This window comes from Saccharomyces paradoxus, chromosome X, assembly GCF_002079055.1.
Source record: "Saccharomyces paradoxus chromosome X, complete sequence".
Taxonomy (NCBI): Eukaryota; Fungi; Ascomycota; class Saccharomycetes; order Saccharomycetales; family Saccharomycetaceae; genus Saccharomyces; species Saccharomyces paradoxus.
In genome coordinates, this window is record NC_047496.1 from 641660 (window position 1) to 664198 (window position 22539).

General features: G+C 39.7%; 10 protein-coding genes across 10 annotated transcripts; 4 read left to right on the forward strand and 6 right to left on the reverse strand.

The window, feature by feature from the left end:
- Positions 1-856: 856 nt before the first annotated feature.
- ATP2 (F1F0 ATP synthase subunit beta) lies at positions 857-2392 on the forward strand (the record flags this gene model as incomplete). Its single annotated transcript, XM_033911487.1, has 1 exon — positions 857-2392. The coding sequence occupies one exon, from the start codon at positions 857-859 to the stop codon at positions 2390-2392; it is 1536 nt and encodes a 511-aa protein (XP_033767378.1).
- Positions 2393-3027: 635 nt separating this feature from the next.
- Positions 3028-4521, forward strand: IBA57 (Iba57p; the record flags this gene model as incomplete). Its single annotated transcript, XM_033911488.1, has 1 exon — positions 3028-4521. The coding sequence occupies one exon, from the start codon at positions 3028-3030 to the stop codon at positions 4519-4521; it is 1494 nt and encodes a 497-aa protein (XP_033767379.1).
- A 655-nt stretch (positions 4522-5176) lies between these two features.
- On the forward strand, positions 5177-5854 carry RPS5 (40S ribosomal protein uS7; the record flags this gene model as incomplete). The annotated part of the gene is made up of 1 exon (XM_033911489.1): positions 5177-5854. The coding sequence occupies one exon, from the start codon at positions 5177-5179 to the stop codon at positions 5852-5854; it is 678 nt and encodes a 225-aa protein (XP_033767380.1).
- Positions 5855-6164: 310 nt separating this feature from the next.
- On the reverse strand, positions 6165-7514 carry SPAR_J03010 (uncharacterized protein; the record flags this gene model as incomplete). The annotated part of the gene is made up of 1 exon (XM_033911490.1): positions 6165-7514. One exon carries the CDS (start codon positions 7512-7514, stop codon positions 6165-6167), a length of 1350 nt encoding a protein of 449 aa, XP_033767381.1.
- Positions 7515-8021: 507 nt separating this feature from the next.
- Positions 8022-9248, reverse strand: ENT3 (Ent3p; the record flags this gene model as incomplete). Its single annotated transcript, XM_033911491.1, has 1 exon — positions 8022-9248. The coding sequence occupies one exon, from the start codon at positions 9246-9248 to the stop codon at positions 8022-8024; it is 1227 nt and encodes a 408-aa protein (XP_033767382.1).
- Positions 9249-9537: 289 nt separating this feature from the next.
- On the reverse strand, positions 9538-11943 carry VPS70 (putative zinc metalloprotease; the record flags this gene model as incomplete). The annotated part of the gene is made up of 1 exon (XM_033911492.1): positions 9538-11943. The coding sequence occupies one exon, from the start codon at positions 11941-11943 to the stop codon at positions 9538-9540; it is 2406 nt and encodes an 801-aa protein (XP_033767383.1).
- Positions 11944-12178: 235 nt separating this feature from the next.
- On the reverse strand, positions 12179-15943 carry RSF2 (Rsf2p; the record flags this gene model as incomplete). The annotated part of the gene is made up of 1 exon (XM_033911493.1): positions 12179-15943. The coding sequence occupies one exon, from the start codon at positions 15941-15943 to the stop codon at positions 12179-12181; it is 3765 nt and encodes a 1254-aa protein (XP_033767384.1).
- A 1270-nt stretch (positions 15944-17213) lies between these two features.
- EFM3 (protein-lysine N-methyltransferase) lies at positions 17214-18233 on the reverse strand (the record flags this gene model as incomplete). The annotated part of the gene is made up of 1 exon (XM_033911494.1): positions 17214-18233. One exon carries the CDS (start codon positions 18231-18233, stop codon positions 17214-17216), a length of 1020 nt encoding a protein of 339 aa, XP_033767385.1.
- A 195-nt stretch (positions 18234-18428) lies between these two features.
- STR2 (cystathionine gamma-synthase) lies at positions 18429-20348 on the reverse strand (the record flags this gene model as incomplete). Its single annotated transcript, XM_033911495.1, has 1 exon — positions 18429-20348. The coding sequence occupies one exon, from the start codon at positions 20346-20348 to the stop codon at positions 18429-18431; it is 1920 nt and encodes a 639-aa protein (XP_033767386.1).
- A 479-nt stretch (positions 20349-20827) lies between these two features.
- MNS1 (mannosyl-oligosaccharide 1,2-alpha-mannosidase) lies at positions 20828-22477 on the forward strand (the record flags this gene model as incomplete). The annotated part of the gene is made up of 1 exon (XM_033911496.1): positions 20828-22477. One exon carries the CDS (start codon positions 20828-20830, stop codon positions 22475-22477), a length of 1650 nt encoding a protein of 549 aa, XP_033767387.1.
- Positions 22478-22539: the final 62 nt, after the last annotated feature.

Genomic DNA, 22539 nt, shown 5'->3' on the forward strand with positions numbered 1-22539 from the left:
AATACAGATGGAATGCTATACTCAAGTCCTCTTTACCTCTTCCGGTGTTACCCTTAACATTATTCACTTTTCTTCACATTCTATACGGTAGTTCTTATATCACGATATGAACGAACGGAACAGCAACGTATACAATGCTAATCCGGAAGCTCTTGATGAAGGCGTGAAAGACTAGGACGGATATTACTTCTCTAGGAGAGTCAATCCAGGCTGTTCATGGTACCTGGTCATTGCACTTCTCGCACGTTAGGAAAAGAAAAGAAGTAATATTTGATGTATTATACTATGTGAACTATTGCGGCTATGGTAAGAAAAACGTTCTGCACTAATAATAAAATCATATATACACATATGTATATACATATGTGTTTTTTTCACGTGATGTTTTATGTCATATTATACGCAATTAGCCGCCCATGTGCCACCCGGCACAGCGGATCGCACATACACCCCCGTGTTTCGCGATATGTAGCGGCCAATCAACGGCGACCTCCAAGCGCGTGCCGGGTGGGCCCCTCGCCGGCCAAGCAGCGCAAGGATATTCCCATCTTCGAGCTCTTAGATACAACGCTTATAAAGAACGCACTTTTTGCAATAACCTCTTTTTGCACTGCGAACAAACATTTTAACTTGCCCTTTTTTATACTCTCCTTATCTCTCCAGGACAGGCCAATTGGATAAATTTTGCAAAGATCAAACAGTAACACAAATTTTAGCAACCTAAACCCCCCTCATAAACGAAGACAAAAGTGCTCCTCCTCAAGTCAAATTTGTCTTTCTTTTCTTTCATTTTTTTTAATCTGTTGTTATCCAATTTATACTGAATCTTTGAGAGAAAGCAAAAATAAAATAAAGAATGGTTTTGCCAAGACTATATACTGCTACATCCCGTGCTGCCTTTAAAGCAGCCAAACAATCTGCTCCACTTCTATCCACTTCGTGGAAAAGATGTATGGCCTCAGCTGCTCAATCCACACCAATCACCGGTAAAGTTACCGCTGTCATCGGTGCTATTGTCGACGTTCATTTCGAACAATCCGAGTTGCCCGCTATTTTGAACGCTTTGGAAATCAAGACACCTCAAGGGAAATTGGTTTTAGAAGTTGCTCAACATTTGGGTGAAAACACCGTCAGAACCATTGCTATGGACGGTACCGAAGGTTTGGTCCGTGGTGAAAAAGTTCTTGACACCGGTGGCCCTATCTCTGTTCCGGTTGGGAGAGAAACATTGGGGAGAATCATCAACGTTATTGGTGAGCCCATTGATGAAAGAGGCCCAATTAAGTCTAAGCTAAGAAAGCCAATTCACGCAGACCCTCCTAGTTTTGCAGAACAATCTACCTCGGCCGAAGTCTTGGAAACAGGTATCAAAGTTGTCGATCTATTAGCACCTTATGCCAGAGGTGGTAAGATTGGTCTTTTCGGTGGTGCAGGTGTCGGTAAGACTGTGTTCATCCAAGAATTGATTAACAATATTGCCAAGGCCCATGGTGGTTTTTCTGTTTTCACTGGTGTTGGTGAGAGAACAAGAGAAGGTAATGACTTGTACCGTGAAATGAAGGAAACCGGTGTCATTAACTTGGAGGGTGAATCTAAGGTCGCCTTAGTGTTCGGACAAATGAACGAACCTCCAGGTGCCAGAGCCAGAGTTGCTTTAACTGGTTTGACGATCGCTGAATACTTCAGAGACGAAGAAGGTCAAGATGTCTTATTGTTTATCGACAATATCTTTAGATTCACTCAAGCCGGTTCCGAAGTCTCTGCTCTTTTGGGTCGTATTCCATCTGCCGTCGGTTACCAACCAACTTTGGCCACTGATATGGGTCTCTTACAAGAAAGAATTACCACCACAAAGAAGGGCTCCGTCACTTCCGTGCAAGCTGTTTACGTTCCAGCCGATGATTTAACAGATCCTGCTCCTGCCACTACTTTTGCCCATTTGGACGCTACTACTGTCTTGTCAAGAGGTATTTCAGAATTGGGTATTTATCCTGCCGTGGATCCATTGGATTCTAAATCGAGATTGTTGGATGCTGCCGTTGTCGGACAAGAACATTATGACGTCGCCTCTAAGGTCCAAGAAACTTTACAGACTTATAAATCTTTACAAGATATCATTGCTATTTTGGGTATGGACGAATTGTCTGAACAAGATAAACTAACCGTTGAAAGGGCAAGAAAGATCCAAAGATTCTTATCTCAACCATTTGCTGTCGCCGAAGTCTTTACTGGTATTCCAGGTAAATTAGTCAGATTAAAGGATACCGTCGCATCATTTAAAGCCGTTTTGGAAGGTAAATATGATAATATACCGGAACATGCTTTCTATATGGTTGGTGGTATTGAAGATGTTGTTGCTAAAGCTGAAAAGTTAGCCGCAGAAGCTAACTAGAAGAAATAAAGCTTAAACCAAGGAAAGCAAAATTTAAAATACTGAAGGTAGAACAATAAGGATGATAGGAAGAGAAGAAACACTCTTTTTTTTTGTTTTTTCCCTGCTTTCTTCTTGTCTATTAGTATTATTATGTTACGATATTCATTCATTATCCTATTGATATTTTCTTTATATTCACTAAAAAAAAATTTATTCTATACGACTGACTATAATTTTTTTACTCCCAACTGTAAGTAAATAAAGACTCACTCACGCATACATTTATATATATGTATATATTATAAGATGCAGGATCTGTAAGAAAAAAGAGAGAATAAAGAAGTTCACAGCCTGCAATAAGTCAAAAATTTTGTTTTAGGAGCTGTTGCATACACTAATTGGTTTTGAGTTCGGTAAGTACTCTTCGAAAGTCATGCTCATTGAACTCACATTAACGCATGCAAGTATTGTATTACCCTGATTTTGCTTCTGTCAGTGTAGGGCTGACTAATGATCACTTGAGGTCGACATAATATATGCCCACATATAACATTGGGTTATTTTGGCTTCTTTCATTGGACGCACTGTATTACAGATACTGTTCTTTCATTAGGTTTCTTGCTTAAAGGTTCTTGCCCGCTTTCCTACAGGTCATGTTCATCAGTACAAGATGCAGAATTAAAGGCTTCACCCTTAAGAAGTTGCCGTGGGCCAAGTCATCATCAACTCGATTTGTTTCAACTGAACCATTAAACGCGAGCACAATTACGAAACCAGATGGTATCTTCAGTTATTCTCCATTAAGCAGCAGAACATACATCAGGATACGAGGACCCGACACAGTGAAATTTTTGAACGGATTAGTTACCTCGAAACTATTACCACATTTTATCAAAAAGAACCTAACCACTGTAGAAGAGAGTGAAATAGCTACTGAAAAAGGGACGAAAAAGGCTGATCCTATTGTTCCTGTGCCCGAATTCGATGCCCGACTGGGGAATTGGGGACTATATAATGAAACAGGCATTCAAGGGCCATATATCTCGAGATTTGGTTTGTACTCTGCATTCTTAAACGGAAAGGGAAAGCTAGTAACAGATACAATTATTTACCCTATACCTGCAAAATTAACCGGACAAGTTCCAGACTATCCTGAATACCTTCTAGAGTTCCATGAGAATGTTGTCGACAAAATTTTGCACGTTTTGCAAACCCACAAATTGACTAGTAAGATTAAATTCGAAAAAACTGATCATGCATCCTTGAAAACCTGGGACGTTGAGGTTCAATTCCCTAATTTGCCCAAAGATATGGAAAATCCGTGGTTTGACAATCTACTAGATCCCATGACTTTGCCAAAAAATTCCGTAGATGCTAATAATTTTGCTATTAATGTTTTAGAGTCTTTGTTTAACTCAGATCCTAGAATCTTGGGTGTTTACGTAGAAAGAAGAACTGAGTCGATATCAAGACATGACTCCACATTCCCGCAATCCTTCAGACTTGTCACTTCGGAGCAAGTGGATGATCTTTCTAAGTTATTTAACTTCAACGTTTTTGACTTCCCCTTTCAAGTAAATAAAAAAGTCCCCGCTCAAATCAGAGAAATTAGATTTCAAAAAGGTCTCGTAGATAGCACTGAGGATTACAAACCTGAGACTCTGTTACCTTTAGAACTTAACTTCGATTTCTTACCAAACGCTATAAGCACAAACAAAGGTTGTTATGTAGGACAAGAGCTGACGGCCAGGACGTATGCCACCGGCATTCTGCGGAAACGTTTGGTGCCAGTTAAGCTGGATAATTACCAATTTTTGGATACAGACTCAGAAAAAAAATACGCAGAAATCCATATAGACGCCGTTGAAGAAAAGGGCCTTGCGGAGAACGAGCCAGCGCCTAATCCGTTTGCCAATAAAGCGCCTGTACGGATCAAGAGGAAACAAAGGCCTGCAGGATTATTGATTGCCAACGAGAGACAGTATGGTGTAGCTTTACTTAGAATTGAGCATTTCTCCTCTGCCTTCTCATCTGATGAGCCAGTTGGATTTTACATTACTACTGCGAACGGCGAAAATGTGAAGGTAACACCTCAAACACCATTCTGGTTTAGAGATTGGAAATCAAATGACAGCCTTCGTAAATAAACTGTACGAAAGCACCTTGTAAATACTACATGTGAGTATGCGTATAGGCATGTGCATATATATATATATATATATATGTATATATTATATGCACATGAACAGAAAAAAAAGAAAGCTTGCATTTTCAATTTTATATCATTTGTTACGTTCCTCACTCACCAAGACTACTTTATATAACACCCATCTACCCATTCCTTTTTTAACCCACACATATTTTGTCCAAGTTTATTTTTCAGATGAAGAATGCTCTGCATCTATTTTTTGCCTGGAACACATCCTTCGTAATAAACATTGTGCGCGCTGCTACGGGGAAAGAACTCTTTTTTCTCCCCCCAAGACGTATGGCCTTGTTTCATTCTGTTGCACTGGGCCCCTTCTAATTATGCTCTTTCGTTGGGAAGCTCCTTTGCAAGTTCCTCTTGCTTCGCCGCGGGCTAGTGGAGGTCCTACTGAACCCTTCCACTTCGGACCAGCTTCTACGCTCACGTTAGTAGGTCATGGATTATCCACAATGTACCCATTGAGTTCTAAAATATTTTGTACTTTTTATCAATACTTAAAATTTCATTTAGAATTAAAATTACTTTTTTTACTTTGATTACACTCCTTTCATAATACCAAGAAAAGAGACTAGAAATAACCGACCATTCCAAAGATGTCTGACACCGAAGCTCCAGTTGAAGTTCAAGAAGATTTCGAAGTTGTTGAAGAATTCACCCCAGTCGTCTTGGCTACTCCAATTCCAGAAGAAGTCCAACAAGCTCAAACCGAGATTAAGTTGTTCAACAAATGGTCTTTTGAAGAAGTTGAAGTTAAGGATGCTTCTTTGGTTGACTACGTTCAAGTTAGACAACCAATCTTTGTTGCTCACACCGCTGGTCGTTACGCCAACAAGAGATTCAGAAAGGCTCAATGTCCAATCATCGAAAGATTGACCAACTCCTTGATGATGAACGGTAGAAACAACGGTAAGAAATTAAAGGCTGTTAGAATCATCAAGCACACTTTGGACATCATCAATGTCTTGACTGACCAAAACCCAATCCAAGTTGTTGTTGATGCTATTACCAACACTGGTCCAAGAGAAGACACCACCAGAGTCGGTGGTGGTGGTGCTGCCAGACGTCAAGCTGTCGATGTTTCTCCATTGAGAAGAGTTAACCAAGCTATTGCTTTGTTGACCATTGGTGCCAGAGAAGCCGCTTTCAGAAACATCAAAACCATTGCTGAAACTTTGGCCGAAGAATTGATCAATGCTGCTAAGGGTTCTTCTACTTCTTACGCTATCAAGAAGAAGGATGAATTGGAACGTGTTGCCAAGTCTAACCGTTAAGAAGCTAAAAAAAGTGAAAGATTTTCAATATTACATATGTTTTTCTTACTATTTCTTTTATCTTCTTTGTACACTCTATTGTTTAAATTTATAACATAATACAATCTTATCTTTTGATGTAAAAAAAATAGGACTATCAAATTTTAAATAATATATTATATGCAAATCTATCAAATAAAAATAAATATTATTAGTTGTACTTTTTTGTGCGTCAAACACCCTAACTGGTATAGTTTGCATTGTCTCTACACGTAACATCTTTTTAAAATAATCTACACATGTCTATAAGTCACCTACACCTGCTGCTAAATTATCGGCGGTTCATTTGCTCTTTAATTTTAGCATCCACTCCTAAAAACATGCATGCCAATATTAGATCTGCCGTTATCACCAAGGACCCACTAATAATATAACATAGCCATAAATAGCTATTGTTAGCAAGTACCCCTGTAAATATTGGACCAATACACCGAGCAAATGTTTTTCCAATGTTGACCACCCCCATAACTTTGGTTAAATCTCTTGGTTTGATAATGTTCGTTAATAGAATTTGCCTTGGTGTGACATCCATGGCAGTTGTTGCAAAATGCAGATTCAAAAACAGGATAGACAATGGCAAGTAATCCTTGGCCATAGGAATAAGAATAGAAAATATTCCTGATGGAATCTGGACCAGCAGTGTGGCTCTTACTGGACCAAAACATCTGGCAATTATAGATGATGGGATGGTGGAAGATGCCATAACCAATTGAGTTACGAAAAATAAGGTACCCAGTGCCAGAGATCCCATTAAAAATTGCTTACTATAGTAGTAAACCATCCAGCCACTTGTCATAAATCCGGACCCGAGAGAGTCGACCATGAAGATTATTAACAATTTCATCAAAACCGAAACTGTTTCCTTAGATAGTTTATTGGTTCTTTCCTCTGGGTGAGTTGCTTGCCTCATCAATGGTGCAGTTTCATCATTGACGTCTAATGGTTCAGGTGTTTCCTCATTACCGTGATCCGTATGTCCATAATGCCCATCCAATTCTGTAGCATCAGATAATAAGAGCATGATGACCATTTTGCAAAAGGCGAAGAAGGCATACAATAAGAAAACTAATTTATAACATTGTAAATCAGTAGCGGCTACACCAGTTTTTTTCAAGAGATCCACAAATATACCGCAGACTATTGCACCCAGAGCACTTCCAATTGTTCCAACCAAGGCGTGAATAGCATAGATTTCTGGTCTTGCATTGTGAGGGCTTAAGTGTGCAATCATGGCCTCCTCTATGGATTTGAAGGGCCCAACTTCATCGCTTGAAGGCGATATGACACCAAAGATAGCAAATATTAGCAAGAGGGTGAAATTTTCGCTAAAACTGAAAACCAGCCCACTTAACAGCATCATTGCACAACCATACACTAAAACCTTTCTTCGGCCCCAGGAATCCGCATACCAAGTAAGAATGTAAGAGCAAATCACATCCCCTGCTAATGTTAATGACATGAACAGCCCAATTTTATCCTCTGTCATGTTGATGGCATTTAAAAAAAGCGTTAAAACTTGATTTGTTAAACCATAAGACAAAAGTCTAAGAAAGACAGATGCCCATAGTAGCTTAATATCTCTACTTGCACATTTGAATTTAACGAAAATTTCCAGTGCCATGGTGATGTTAAGCTTTGGAAGGAAGTATTGGTAAATCCTTTTGTAATAATCTCTTTCGAAATGTGAAAAATCAGTGGATTTTTCTCTTGTGCCTTTTTTTTTTCGTTGCGCTAACTTTAATGTGTGAAGTTATGAATCGTTATATAATTCTAGGCAAAAATAAACGAGCAAAAGAAGGGTAGCTATAGTTCATTAACTAAAAACTAGCAAATTTTAAAAACTTTTGTTTTGAAGCAAAACTCAGCTCTTGAACCATTGATTCATGATTTCTTTCCTGTGTTTTTAATTAAAATGGTTTTGAATGACCAAAATGTAAATAAACTGGAGATGCGCCCTTCTATATGCAAAAAAAATCTAAAACTTTTTTCAAGACTATACCACATCACTACGAAAAAATAAGAAAAAAAAATACAATAGAGTTTATATAGTAATGTTCATAATACCTGTTACAAAGTACACTCTATTGTTATAAAACATTTACGTAATATGTTGAACCAATGATATGACTCAAAAGGAAAGCAAATCGACTTCTTTCGAAGATTTATCGTTATTGGTGGTATTTGGTTCTTGTTGGACAGCTCCACCATGCATTTCACCGAATTCGTCATCATCATCTTGATCCGTACTTAGTGCGGTTGTGCTATTAGATACGGGATTAGAGGCGGGGACGTTCGCTTGCGATGCTTTGGGAGTACTAGGTGCTTCAGAAGATGCCTTTGCAGTTGAAAACAATGAGCTGAAAGGATCTACTTTTTTAGGTTCGGCGATGGCTGGGGTAATTTTACTTTGATTGGTAGTCGAGCTGTTGTAAAAAGACATCGAACTAGCGGTAGCAGGTACAGCCCCAATTGGATTCGTATTTAGTAAGTCAAACGAATTGGCAGGGTTAGTAACAGGGACAGCGCTTTGAAATTCTGAAAATTCGTCATCATCATTCTCTTCTTCATTTGCATTCTTGTCATTTTCTTGTATGAGTTCTTTCGATGGCTGTGAAGAGTCATTAGAGAAAAAGTCAACAAAGTCTTCTGGTTCCTGTTTCACTTGCTCAGGAGCAGATGTGGCTCTCGAGCCATTATCGTTATATCCATTTCCTCTAAAAGAACCATCTTCGTTGTCTTCATTGTCACTATCGAAATCAGCACTCACGCTAATACCGTGCACTTTCGTTGAAGTGAAACCCGCCTTGGAATTCAAACTGCCGTCAGCAGAGGCAGATCCTCCAGCAACGCCCTTGTACTTCCTGGCTGTTTCTCTTGCCCTTTTTCTTTCTGCACGTATCTTATTATCGTCGCTCAATAATTCAATCAAAGCTTTAACCCTAGTTCTGACATTAATACCTTGATCTCTTCCTTGAGAATCGATATAGTGAAAAGTTTCTAAAATCCTGATTAGGTTGATACTATTCCTTGTATCATCAATAAATCTTTCTGAACCGTGTTTAATAAGGTAATCGAGCAATTGTAAGGCTTTATAAATTTGTCTCCATTCGCTACCTGCCTTTTCGGTGAACCTTCTGAATATCATGGACAAAATTTCTTCTCTTTCTCTGAAATTGTAAGTGCCCTGAGAAATCTGGTCCATCAAAGTGGATGATGCACCCCAAGGCTCGTTGTTGGTCGCTTCACGAACCTTCCCCTCCATCTCAGTATAGTTGAATACAACATTTTGAGCTTTACGGAAATATTTCTTGGCATCATACAGTGACATATTGGCTAATGTATCCTCTAAACTCATTCTTTCCGTTTCTACTAAATAACAAGATGGCTTTCGATTGACTTACCTACGCCTTCCTGAATTGATAGTTTTTTGCCTTTTTCTCATATAAATATATCTACGAATTTCTTCATGATTCTTCTGGTCCCCTTTCACTTTTCCTTACCGCCCCGCACAACGTAGTGGGTGACAAGTATAAGGAATTGAAACTTGCCTCATAGGAAAGGTACAAAATAACCTCGCATGGTATTCAATGTCACTCTACATATAAATATATAAGTGTATATACTAAGGTGAGGTATTTGGATGCTTATTGGAGTAAATACCGAACGTTGCTAAACTGGCTTAGCAAAACGGTTAGCCACTGAATGACCTCGTTTCTATCAATATCAGCTAATCCTTCATGAAGTCCAGGCAAAACTTCCCCGACAGATCCCTGAAGCTTACTAGGTGCTAAAAGGGAGTACTTCATCCATCCCCTGTCTTTCAGTCCTCTGTGTGTAATAAATAGTTGGTCGATCTGCTTTGATTTGCTGTTGGATCTTTGCAGTTTGATATAGCTCTTGATTTTTTTGTAAAAAGCCCAAACGGGTAAAGCTTCTCTACACTCTTTATAGAGAATATCATTTTGTTGATCAAATTGAATGCTATCCTCCCAAGTGGCAACTTTTAATAAGTCTAGAACCCTTTTTGCTAGGCGGTTCACTTCATAATCCTGAGGAAATGCCGATGATAGCTCTGAGTACCATGCGACGTACCAGTTATATATTTTCTTCAGGTAGACATGTGTATTAAATCTTGCTAGCTCGTTTTCACTCAGCATCAGCGTTGTCAAACCAACAAACATGGCCATGGTGTTGTGCAACTTGTAGTCAGAACTGGTAAACTTTTCTAGCCAAGCTGGGCTATCAAATACAGAGTTACTATGATAGATTGCGCCTGTAGTATCATTGGCATTAAATTGAAAATGTGCCGCGGGTACTCCAAGATGGTATTGAAATGAAGTGTAACTAGACAACCCATCAAGTAGAGAAATGGTGGCATTAGAAGTGTACTTCCAATGGTGGTATAACGACCAGTCTTCATGCCCATTAAATTCTGTGAGCTTAGCGGCTTCGTATATGACGTCTTGCAGAAGTGGGTTGGCTTTACAATGAAAGTTTGTTCCAGAGATTGCATTATCTAAATTTAGATACACTAAGGCCCTTCTCCTGAGAATCGCGGTATGAGCTTCTGCATAATCCGTGGATCCTAAAAGGCCAGATCTTTCACCATCCCAACTTATTAGTTTAATAGGGCGTAGTGGTTTCCAACCATGCTTCAATAATTTACTCATACCTCGTGCAATTTCTAAAAGAATAGCACTGCCGCTATTCGCATCACCGGCGCTACTCGAAGCTAGCGAATCCCTATGGGCTCCGATAATAATCTCTCCCTCAGTGAATATACCAGGGATACTAACTTCTATACTACTCATTTCTTTGATGTTGTAAGTTAGCTCATTATGCAAATGGACTTTATCGATAGGACTTGAAGGTCCAGTAAATGATCCGAAATCTTTTATATTACTACCGGGCCCGATTTGAAAACCCCTGCCGTTCAATTTTTCTAAAATTGGTTGGACATCTCTGGCACTCATCGGCACGGATGGTATTCTTGGTACCCTTCCTACCGGTGACATATGTTCAGTGTCAGAATCCTTGGAAGGGTACCCTGGGGTAGTCGGATCTCCCGGGGTCTCGCTGAAATAATTAACAGAATCCCTCATGATATAACTTGGGTTTCTTGCTGGTCCATAAGGATAATGTAAAAACCCATTTTTTTCAGTAACCTTACCATCGTCGAATGGGTCTGTATATATAATAACGCTGGAAGCGCCATAAAGTTCCGCATTTTTGACCTTTAACCCAGATACTATTTTACCCGATCGTACGATGTGGATTTTGTCTTCAATATCAATGTTTTTCTTTAAAAGGAGCTTATAATCACCGATGCTACCATAATTGCAAAACACGTATCGTGCAGTTACATTCCCATTTTTTGAATATTGATGGAAACCCTTTTGCCTTTTCTTAGCGTGAGAAACGGGATCGCCTTTAATTTTATCCTCGATCATACTTGCTTGATAGACCACTTTACCATTTTCCAAAAGAGCTACCTTAGTGTCTACTGGGTCGCCTATCCATGGATAATATTTTTCAACTTTGGGTTTGTACCCCATATCCAGAAACTCGTCCAAGGTGTATTTAAACGTCGAAGAATCACTCAAAGCATTACTCATGTGTCCGGCGTACTTGTATACGTGTTCTTTCGCTCTATTTTCCTGTTGCAACGAGTTCAAGTATATCCTATAAACCTCCGCATTCGTCAATCTGGAAGAGTGAAACCGCCGAAAGTCTCTTGATAATGATGTCCTAGGAGCAAACGCGGCAACAAATCCCATGTACAGAAGTAGACTCGCTAGTATCAAGTATATAAACTTTTCCTTGTCCATATGTTCTTTCATTATCTCATAACCACTAACAATACTAGATATTGTATTACTCCTACCTCTATGCCTAGATGTTAATGTGAAAGAATCATTCATGCTTTCTTCATTGCCATCACGAGTGGTCTCACCACTATATTGTTGTAATCCAGTGGCTTCGGCCTCATTGTCATCAGGATCTGCCATTTTAACACCAGTCCTCTCCTTTTGTTGGCCTTCCTCTCTCATATGTCTCTCTCATTCTTGATTGTCTACGCTGAAATTGTTTTAATAATAAGTAGCGGCCCCTTGCCTTGTTAAATCTTTTTTACCCGGGCCAGCAAACTCAAGTAAACTCCGAATGGAACAATAGCTTTTCGAACCAACATGGTATATTATGATAGTTATAATAGTGCTAAGCTCTTATTTTTTTAATAACTATAGTGCAGAGATAGACACTGTGATATATTTGTATAAATCAGGTTTATATTCTAGTATTTCTTTTCTTCGTAACGCTATAGATCGCTCTTGATTGCAAAGCATGAGCGAACGATAATATAATAGGCCAGATTGGCGCATCACCCAATATTTGAACACCCAAATACAAACATTTAGAGGACAGACTTGCCGCTACAATCAATTGAATTGTTTCGTTTATATCGGTATTCGGGTCCATGGCCCTTTGTGCTTGTTCTTCATTTAGTGCTGACAAATCTAGGGCATCCTTGTCTTGCCATCTTAAAAAATCGGTATACGACTTCAATACATCACACTCCTTCGGTATCAAGTTCATTTGTAATCTTCTCAAAATCCTTTCTGCTTTTAGCCATAAGATCCGATCCGAAAAATCCAATAATACTGAGTTAGGGTTGTTTGCATTATATCCGCGTGCCCAATCCTCTACACATTTCATATATTCCGAAATGACTAATATGGCAGTGAACATGCATGTGGTTGCGAATACTGGAGTGTTGAAAATTTTGCGCTTGCCTTGTTTAATGTACGTGAAAAATGAAGTCCATGCATCCACCAAATTCAAGGCATATTCGGTAGCTTCTCTCAATGAATCCATGTCATAGCAAACTTCCTCCAAAGCCTTATTCATATTGGACCAATCTTTTAACCAGATTTTCTCAATAACGTGCGCCAGATCTAAACACCGCCTCATTTTGGCAAACAAATATACCGGAATTATTAACCTCATTGCTGGATTGGCGTTTATTGTTGACATACTGTTTTCAGTGGGTGTTAAGATGCCACCATTTTTCAAATAAAGATTTTCCCAGTATTTCAACATTGTATCGATCCGTTGTCTAGAAGTGATCTTCCACTCAATATCGTCTAACTCAATGTTATTGCTGTTATAGCTGTTATTACTGATTCTTGCATTATTTCTTTCAATAAATATTTTTTCATGGATAGATATCAGCAATGATAGACATGTACTTAACGAAACCTTAGCATTCCCGTAAAAGAAACTATCGCCTGTAGAAAGAAACCTCAAGCAATTTTCGTAAGTTTCATTACCATTAGACAATTCAATCAATGAAAATTTCGAATCTAACGTTATTTTGTACTGAGATAATAGGTCAGACCATTCAATGGCATTTCGGCACTGATATAAATCTTCTTTATAGCATGGAACACCACATTTCAAATCCATTGAATGGAAACAGCAATCATCACCTACCAGAGAAGAAAATAGATTAGATATAAGTAATACAGCATGGCAAGTTCTGATGCGTGACTGTGCCAATACAAAATATTGGTAGTTTTTGTTCATTTGATCCGGTGCGTTGTATTGCTCTTTTATTTTTGAAAACATATGAGGACTGTTCTCGTATTCCATCATATGATCACTCTTAATAGGCGGTTGACATATAGACTCTAAAGGTAAATTCAAACGAGAAGACTTCAAGAGGCGAATAATTGTTGTCAGTTGACCATGCATCCCCTTAATTACTGTTGTATTTTTATTAAAGATGCCGTAGAATGTTAACAACACTAATGTCTGTATAACCCATAACTCTGTTGTCTCCGGGTTTTTCTCACTAGCTTTCAAGCTTCTTTTAATCTGGGTGCTTGCAACATTGGCCAACACTTTTGCATGCGTTGAATGGAACCCATATAATGCCCCGACCATGGAAATAGATAATAACAAGGGATAACTGTCCATATTAGGTATGATAGAAGGAAGGTGAACGAATGAAAAAAAGGGATGGAATTCTTCCCTGTAGTAAGTCACATAACCGTTTAATTGACTGGTTGTGGGGAAAGCTTCCGAATCGATATTATTGTCCACTAGCATCATACTTCTTAGTTCATCTGTAAAAAGTACCCCTGGAACTGAAGGAACAGAAAATGGCGATAACAAGTCCGAAGGAGTAAGTACAGGTGGCTGTTTCTGTGTTTCAGTAGAATCTGTTTCATTGGAAAAAGACAAAGTGAGAATATCGTCGTTCACATTAGAATTATCTGGTTCTGTCTCAGTTAATACCTTTGAGATGTCTAATTGCCTTGAGCTAAAAAAATTGGACAGATCGTAATCCATCATGACGCTATCACGACGCCTCTTATGAGAGCTGTGGGAAATAGGGTCAGAATAGGAAGGCTCCTTCAGTTGGTTTTGTGGTGTAACTGGTAGATCTGTGCTTCCACTCAAGCCTAGGTTTAAATGAGGTGATAATGAAACAGCTGACAGGTTTGGAGGTGACTTGGTTGGTATGGATGATCTTGATGAAGGCGGGGAATAAATAAACCCGATATCATTGAAATGATTGAAGTTGATCTTGAAGGTAGATTTTGGATCAGAGTTGTTAATGAATTCAGATAGCCACTTGTCATCTATGGCAGCTGGATCGACATTACTATCCTTATCATTGGTCTGCATTGATGATTCCAATAAATTATTGGTGCTCGAATTGAAATTGACCGTGGAAGAGGAGTCCGAAACGGTTGTCGGTGGGTTTTTTGGAGACAGGGATAAAAGCGGCTGCTCATTACTCATTTCTCTATAGGTTTGATTCGCCAAATTGCTGTAACTGTTAGAAGCCGTGGTAGAATTTGACACCATAGTATGCGAGAAGCTTGAAGGAAGGTTAAATTCAGAAGTTGTCGGTTTGTCATGGCTGAAGCAGCCCAAATCAAATGGCGACTGATGAGTAGACATGTACCCGCCGGCACCTGCATGCGCAGAGTTCATTGTTAGAAGATCTGTCAAAGAGGGACCGCTATTCAAGAGATATACCCCCGGTGTAGCAACTGTGCTTCCATTGTTGCTGTTCACTATGGTACTAGAGGTAGAACTTTGCTGTGGCTGTGGCTGTCCGGAGGGGCCATTATTGAATAGATTCAAGTTAAACTTGATAGCCTGTGGCGGTTCGTCCAGAGTCAATGGAGGTAAATCTAGTTCGGAGACACTTTCCATGAGTTGCTTGGCAGTCATCTGTGGGGTGGAAAAACCGACTTGATGCGGGGCGTCTTCAATTAGCTCGAAATTGGTAATGGAATGGTGAGGACTGTTGTTATTAGACATATAGGTCATCGCACTGGATGCAGAGAAAGACGCGTGTCTTTTCGTCTTATGCATGGAAGAGGGAGTATACGCTCTGTCGATAACGGCATCGCTTGATGCAGAGTGAGCCGGTACACCTTTTGCGTTGAATTTGAATTCTTTGAATCCTAGGGAGCCTGCCTTACTAGGAGGAGTTTTTACTTGTTTATTATTAATTATGGGGGCCGGGGCGGGGAGCTCTACATTATTTGATTTGGCCAGAGCGACCACGGCTTCTTTCAACTCTTCAGGTGTCTTACCAGTAAGGTTCTTTGGGGTAGGCAGAATAGTTTCTTTGTTTCCGGCTATTTTAATGATATGGAGGTCGGATGGATCGTCTGCAGCCACGGAATGGCGACGCTTAGGGGCAAAGGAAGAATTCGAATTTGATGCTGAAGTCATTCGCCCGGGATCGCCCGTACCTACAAGAGCAGCATGAAGTTTTTGCTGATGCCTGAGCACTAGATCTCTACGAGCAAAACACCTGCCGCAAAAGATACAAAGATACGGTTTCTCACGGGTATGCGAATGCTGATGTCTCTTCAAATGCTCCTGTCTGACAAAACCCCTAGTGCATGTAGGACACAAGAACGGTCTTGGCTTATCAGTCTTAATAATTCGAGATTTTTTAGGAATGGGCAGAATACCTTGACCAGCGGGTTTAGCGAAATTAGATTGATTACCGTTCACAAACATATTGGCTTCGGCACTTATAAATATCTTTATCCGCCCTATTTATTTGGATTTCGCCAGTGTCTTTTAGCTTCTTCGCCCTAAAGTTTCTTTTTTATGCAAGAGTCTTCGAGAAAAACTTGTGTTGAGAGAGCCAATGTTTAACGAAAAAACTCTATGGAAAACCAAGAAGTCCTTGTTTCTTTGTTTTCGTTTCTAATATATGCAGGGTCAAGCGGGAAAAAGAAAGACAAACGGAAAAGTGCCCAGCAACACGGAACAAAATTGTCCACGTTTATTCGAGCGGCCGCGGTTCGTATGCATAATGCACGCGCCCCTCGTCCACATGCGGACGGTTCGATCCGCAATAGGCCGTTTCCCGAAGGTTATTTCCCTTAATGGAAGTTGCTCGTCTGGTTACCTATTGTCGATGCCGCATACGCAGTCACCTATACGTCGCTCTACAGAGAATTAGCGCGATGCAACACCGTGCGGCGAGATCGCAATTTCCTCCTTGTACACCTCCCCCCTAAGGCGGTTCACCCCTGTCTGCGTATCTTATTCGTGTATAATGATATGAAATTGTTATTTCCGTTGGTTCAGTTACTGTTTCTTCCTCCATATGTTCTAACATGAATAGTTATGGCCAGCCGCAAATTGCGACAATTACACCTAACGCAGTCTGGAGGCTGCAGGAAACGTTATCTGCCGAGTTGTTTAGCTCCGTTTCCCAAGATTTTTTCAACTATCTAATGAGTCGGCTATTGGCGGCAGACCAGTTGTAGACGATGCCCTCCTATGGTGCATGCGATTAGCTTTGCGCCTTTATTCATGGTTTGTTACTTGTTGTAGGCTAGCATATATCTTAGATTGTGCCCTAACGTCCCAGTAATTGATAGGGTAACGGAAGTCTTTGTGAAGAAAATCTGTGTATAAGCGGCCCGATTGGAAAAAAAAAAGTATAAAAGAAAGCATTGATACATTGAATTGTTTTCCGCTTTTTCTCTTCATTGGTTATTTTACTTTTGAAATTTCCTTTCGAAAAAAAATAACTTTGTCCTAAAGTACTAATCCACCGCATTAGACAGTACGAAGATCGAGCTATTTATTTGAACACTCGATCTTATTCGTGATAAGCGTAATGTGGAGAGATCAATTTCCGGTCATTTATAAGAACTCGAGTGGATTGCTAGTTGTTTTGATTAGCTGAATGAGACTCGAGTGTCAGAAGATGACTATATTTTTTTTCCTTTTAGTTATATATTATGTTTGTAGTCGTACTTGTACTGGCATTCTATTGTTTCATGATCTTGTAGATTCGTATGGGTGCAATCAAAGGTTTGAATTGTAGGGCTTTCTTCATGCGGGCCTCGTTATTCTCGTCAAACTCGGTGCTGGTAATTATGATACATTTTAGGCCGAGTTTATTGCACTCTTGAGAAAACAGTTTGACAGTGGACTCGCTTCTGATTGTCGCAGATAGGAGGCACATTTTACACCGGTTTATGGCAAGACATTCGGCCAAGCACTTGCACAGATCAGGAAGGATGGTTGGGTCGTATGTAACATCCGCCCCAACCACTAAATCTATATCCTCAGGAATTCTGTCGCTACCCCACCATAGCTTTTGTAACTTGATGTCTGGCTTGTTCTCACGTAATCCATCGTTCAATTCAAAATTCCTTTTCAGCTGTGTCTCAACGAGATCTGAATCGCCATCCGTCACGTACATCTTATTCACGAACTCGCGATATCTCTGCAAAAGGACGAGACTCACTATGCCTGTCCCAGCGCCGATCTCTAGAACGTTCAATTTCTTCTTGTTCTTCTCTTGTCCTTGTATTAGTGCCAACTCTTGCAACGGCTTATGAATGAGAAAATGTCCCATGTATAGGGCAGCCTCCCATGTTCTGAAACCTGTGGTACTGGCCGCACTGATCAAATTCGGCGTTTCCTCAATTTTGACCTTTACCTCCTCGTCAAACCTGTATCTTACGACGTCTTTCATCATCGGATTTGGCTTGCCTACGCTTAGTAGCTCTATGTACTTCTCATAGAGATAATCAGATATCTCGATCTCGTCTTCGCCATCATTGATAATTGTGAGTGCCTTAGCAAAGATACATTCATTGTCTAAGAGCGTTTTGATTATGGATTTGCAATAATATGCGTTCGTCTTTTGCACCCGTTCCATTTCAAAAACAAACCTTGATGCATGCAGGACTACGTTAGGTTCGCTTGTTTCCAACTCTTCTAACAGGTACTTTCTGGGACATCGTTGGTGCAATCTATCGTAGAAAAGATCCTCATTCATGTTATCTCTGACAAGGGGGGGTACTGGTAAGGCCTTTTCTATTTTTGCTTTTTCTTTTTACATACTTATACATCTTTCACCATTTTTGCGATGATGTGCTAACTGCTAATAATTATTTCGCTGTTTGTCGTGTCCGGACGATTAATATTAATTTTTTTCTACAAATTTTTCAGATACATATAAACACTTTGCCTTTCATTCCTCTAAAGCTTTTTCAATGGCACGTTGGAAAACCTTGCATAAAACGTCGCTGTTTTCCAAACCGACGCTCACTCTGACAAGATTTTTTTCGACACCATATCGAGCTACCTCGTCCAATTCCTGGTAATGGGCAATAATAGCATACGGGCAGGCCAAAGTAAAATTCGTACCGAGGGAGGGTCCTTTGCACAATTCTAGATTATTGAAAAACTTCTTTGCCTCTTCGATATTAAAGAAAGTTAATGAAAATAAGCCTCCATACCCACCATCTTTTGTAGACATAACACTGTCATAATTCCGCTTGGTCTCCCCTGATGTTAAACTAGGGTAATATATTTTCTTGAACAATTTTCCTACCTGAGGCAATAACACCTTTGTTAGTAATATATCAGTGTTCGTATTCACCTTGATTGTGCGTTCCACGAAGTCTCTTGAATTCCTTTCCAAGCATAATGCATCTTCGCACCATAAGCAATCTTCATAGCCGTCTTCTGTCTTCATAAACTTCCTAGCAAACTCATAAATCTTGCCCCTAGGATTCAGCACTAAGGAACCTGCAATAACGTTGGAGTCACCGCTGAAAATTTTCGTCAAAGAACTACAAACAATATCAGCATACGGTAATACGTCTATATTCACAAAGCCACCAACAGTTTCATCGACCACAATGTAAAATGAATATAGATCCGATAGCCTTTTCAGTTCTTGTAAATCTCCCATTTTCAATAGTGGGTTCGATGGAGCTTCTATGAAGACCGCCAGTATTTGTTCACCAGAATGTAGAATGTTCTTTAAAGCGTCCATTGACGTTGAGTCTCCCTGTCCCAAGAAATGCGTGTGATTGAATTTCCGAAGAATACTCAAGGTATCTGTATATGGGAATCCAAACATGACAGTCTTCTTGAACGGGGGTCCATATCCAATCAACTTATCCTGCCTAGTAGAAGACCTAGACAAACGGTTGGCATCGAAGTTTAAAAGTAGCCTATGGGCAGTAAAAATGGAAGCCATCCCACTTGGAAATAAATAAACATCTGTATCAGGGTTGACATGAAACTTCAAGTCATCTGTAGCCATGTTTTCAAAAGTACTGTTGGCACTACTCTCTCCCATAGAGTTGATTGTTTCGGCAGGGACGTCTGAATTCAACTGGTCACCATTCAGAGATTCCCCATTACCAATATTGAAGGGACCGTTGTTCTCGTTATAATGTTCAAAAGAGAATAAGTCCGATAAGCTTTCGGAGTCAAGTTTTTCAACAACTTTTGTAGCAATCCTCTTTCGTATTAAATATTTAGCTTTATCAGCAGCAAGAAAGTTTAAATTTCTTCCAAATCTCGTTTCCACATATTCTTCGTTCACTCTACTTTCATCTTCGGCCATAAATTTTCTGCCATCAGCGACTGTTTCCATCTTCTTAAGATTATCCTTGACTTGTAATTCATGGAGAATATACTCTGCCATTCTACTAGATACGATTTCTCCAGAATGTTGCCAATACTGTTTCATCACTGGAAATATTTCCCGATCTACAAAGACCACCGTGATTTTACATTCCCTTTTCCAGAGCTTCTCCTCTTGGTTCACAGGTTTAGGTGTACACAATTGTAAGATGCGTACTTTGGTAGAAAGGCCTGTTTTCACTTTGATGAACTCTCTGCACCTATTAGCAACCCTGTAAGAGGGGAAGCAAAGACAAGTTTCATCTTCCATGGAGTACTTAGCGCATAGAACTTCGCATAGCTTTTTTATTGACTTGTGCACGAAGAACCTTGGATATCCAGTGGTAAGTGAGTTTATTATGTCGCTCTCACCCTCTTCATAACCTACTGTAGCTTCCCATGTGGGCAAACACACGGATACAGCATGCTTTGTGTTGGGCGGAATGGATTCACCAATGGTTCTGGATATCATTTTCTCTTCTGTTCGTCTTCTCTTTCCTGCTTATGTAGCTCTTGCTTCAGCGAACGAATTTCATTATGTACATTCTACTATCGTTATGTATCCAGAATATACGACTAATTTTAGACCGAGCTGTTGTAAAATGCAGAAGGCGCTATCATGATTTTCAATTTCTACCTCCACGCATGAAGGTCAGTCATATTTACTGGCTTTGGAGGGATTTACCGGAATACACTGTCAATCATTGTCGGTTATTCGAGCTCTTATACACAGGATCTTTGACATGAATACTGCCATTTTTGAATAGTATTCTAAACATATGTTATTAACCTTTTTAAATGCACTTAGGTTGTAACGTCTTTTCTTTAGGGGGAGCTATTATTGGAAATTTTCAGTTTCGCCAAACGAAAGAACAAAAGAATTGTACTTTGCTAAGAAACAAATTGCAGCCAAAAAAGGCAATAAAAGGTTAAACATTGAAAGATATTTTAATGAAGAACTTCATTGGTATCTTAGTTGCAACCGTTGTTGCTATCATAGCAATTGCATATTATGTGCCACGGTACGAATTATTTGAAAGGAAGTCACCGGAAGCCGGAGAAATGAGAGATCAGATTGAAAGCGTGTTCTTGGCATCCTGGAGAGACTACTATAAGCATGGCTGGGGATATGATGTGTATGGCCCTATCGAGCATACTTTCCATAATATGCCTCGCGGCAACCAGCCGTTGGGCTGGATTATCGTAGATTCGGTGGACACTTTGATGTTGATGTATAACTCCTCCACACTACACAAAAGTGAGTTCGAGGCAGAAATTCTGAAGTCGGAGGAATGGATAAACAACGTCTTGGATTTTGATATTGACGCTGAAGTGAATGTTTTCGAAACTACTATTAGAATGCTTGGAGGTTTATTATCCGCGTATCACCTCTCTGATCTATTTGAAGTGGGTAATAAGACCGTCTACTTCAACAAGGCGGTCGATTTGGGGGATAGGCTTGCTTTGGCATTTTTATCCTCTCAGACCGGAATTCCATACTCTAGTGTAAACCTTCGTAGTGGTCAAGGTATTAAGAACCATGCCGATGGAGGTGCGTCTTCTACCGCAGAATTCACTACGTTACAAATGGAATTCAAATACCTGGCATATTTGACGGGGAACCGTACTTACTGGGAGTTGGTGGAGCGTGTTTACGAACCATTATACAAAAATAACGATCTTCTGAATACCTACGATGGATTAGTTCCAATTTATACTTTCCCGGATACTGGGAGGTTCGGTGGTTCGACTATCCGGTTCGGATCAAGAGGTGATTCTTTTTATGAGTATTTACTAAAACAATACCTACTGACGCACGAAAAGCTTTATTATGACCTGTATAGAAAATCCATGGAAGGTATGAAAAAATATTTATTAGCACAATCCAAACCTTCTTCTCTCTGGTACATTGGGGAAAGAGAACAAGGCTTACAGGGACAATTTTCCCCAAAGATGGATCATCTCGTTTGCTTTATGGGAGGATTGTTAGCATCGGGCTCTACCGAGGGCCTTTCTATCCAAGAGGCTCGCAGACGTCCATTTTTCTCTCTTTTTCCTGAAAGGAAGAGTGACTGGGATTTAGCTGAAGAAATAACTAACACGTGTTATCAAATGTACAACCAGTCTTCCTCAGGGCTCGCTCCTGAAATCGTTGTTTTCAACGATGGAAACATAAAACAAAGTGGTTGGTGGCAGTCGTCTCTGGGTGATTTTTTTGTAAAACCACTCGATAGGCATAACCTACAAAGACCAGAAACGGTGGAATCGATCATGTTTATGTATCATTTATCTCATAACGACAAATATCGTGAATGGGGGGCCAATATCGCAAATAGCTTCTTTGAAAATACTTGTATTGATTGTAGCGACCCAAAATTGAGACGATTTACAAGTTTGAGTGATTGTATCACGTTACCTACAAAGAAATCTAACAACATGGAAAGTTTTTGGTTGGCAGAAACTCTAAAGTATTTATACATATTGTTTTTAGACGACTTTGATTTAACCAAAGTTGTTTTCAATACGGAAGCCCATCCCTTTCCAGTGCTAGATGAAAAAAAAATGAAATCGCAGTCTCTAACTACAGGTTGGTCATTGTAGAGTAGTGTGCTATATATTAATTAGATTCGCTTTTTAAATTCACTAAAGCATTCTATGACAAC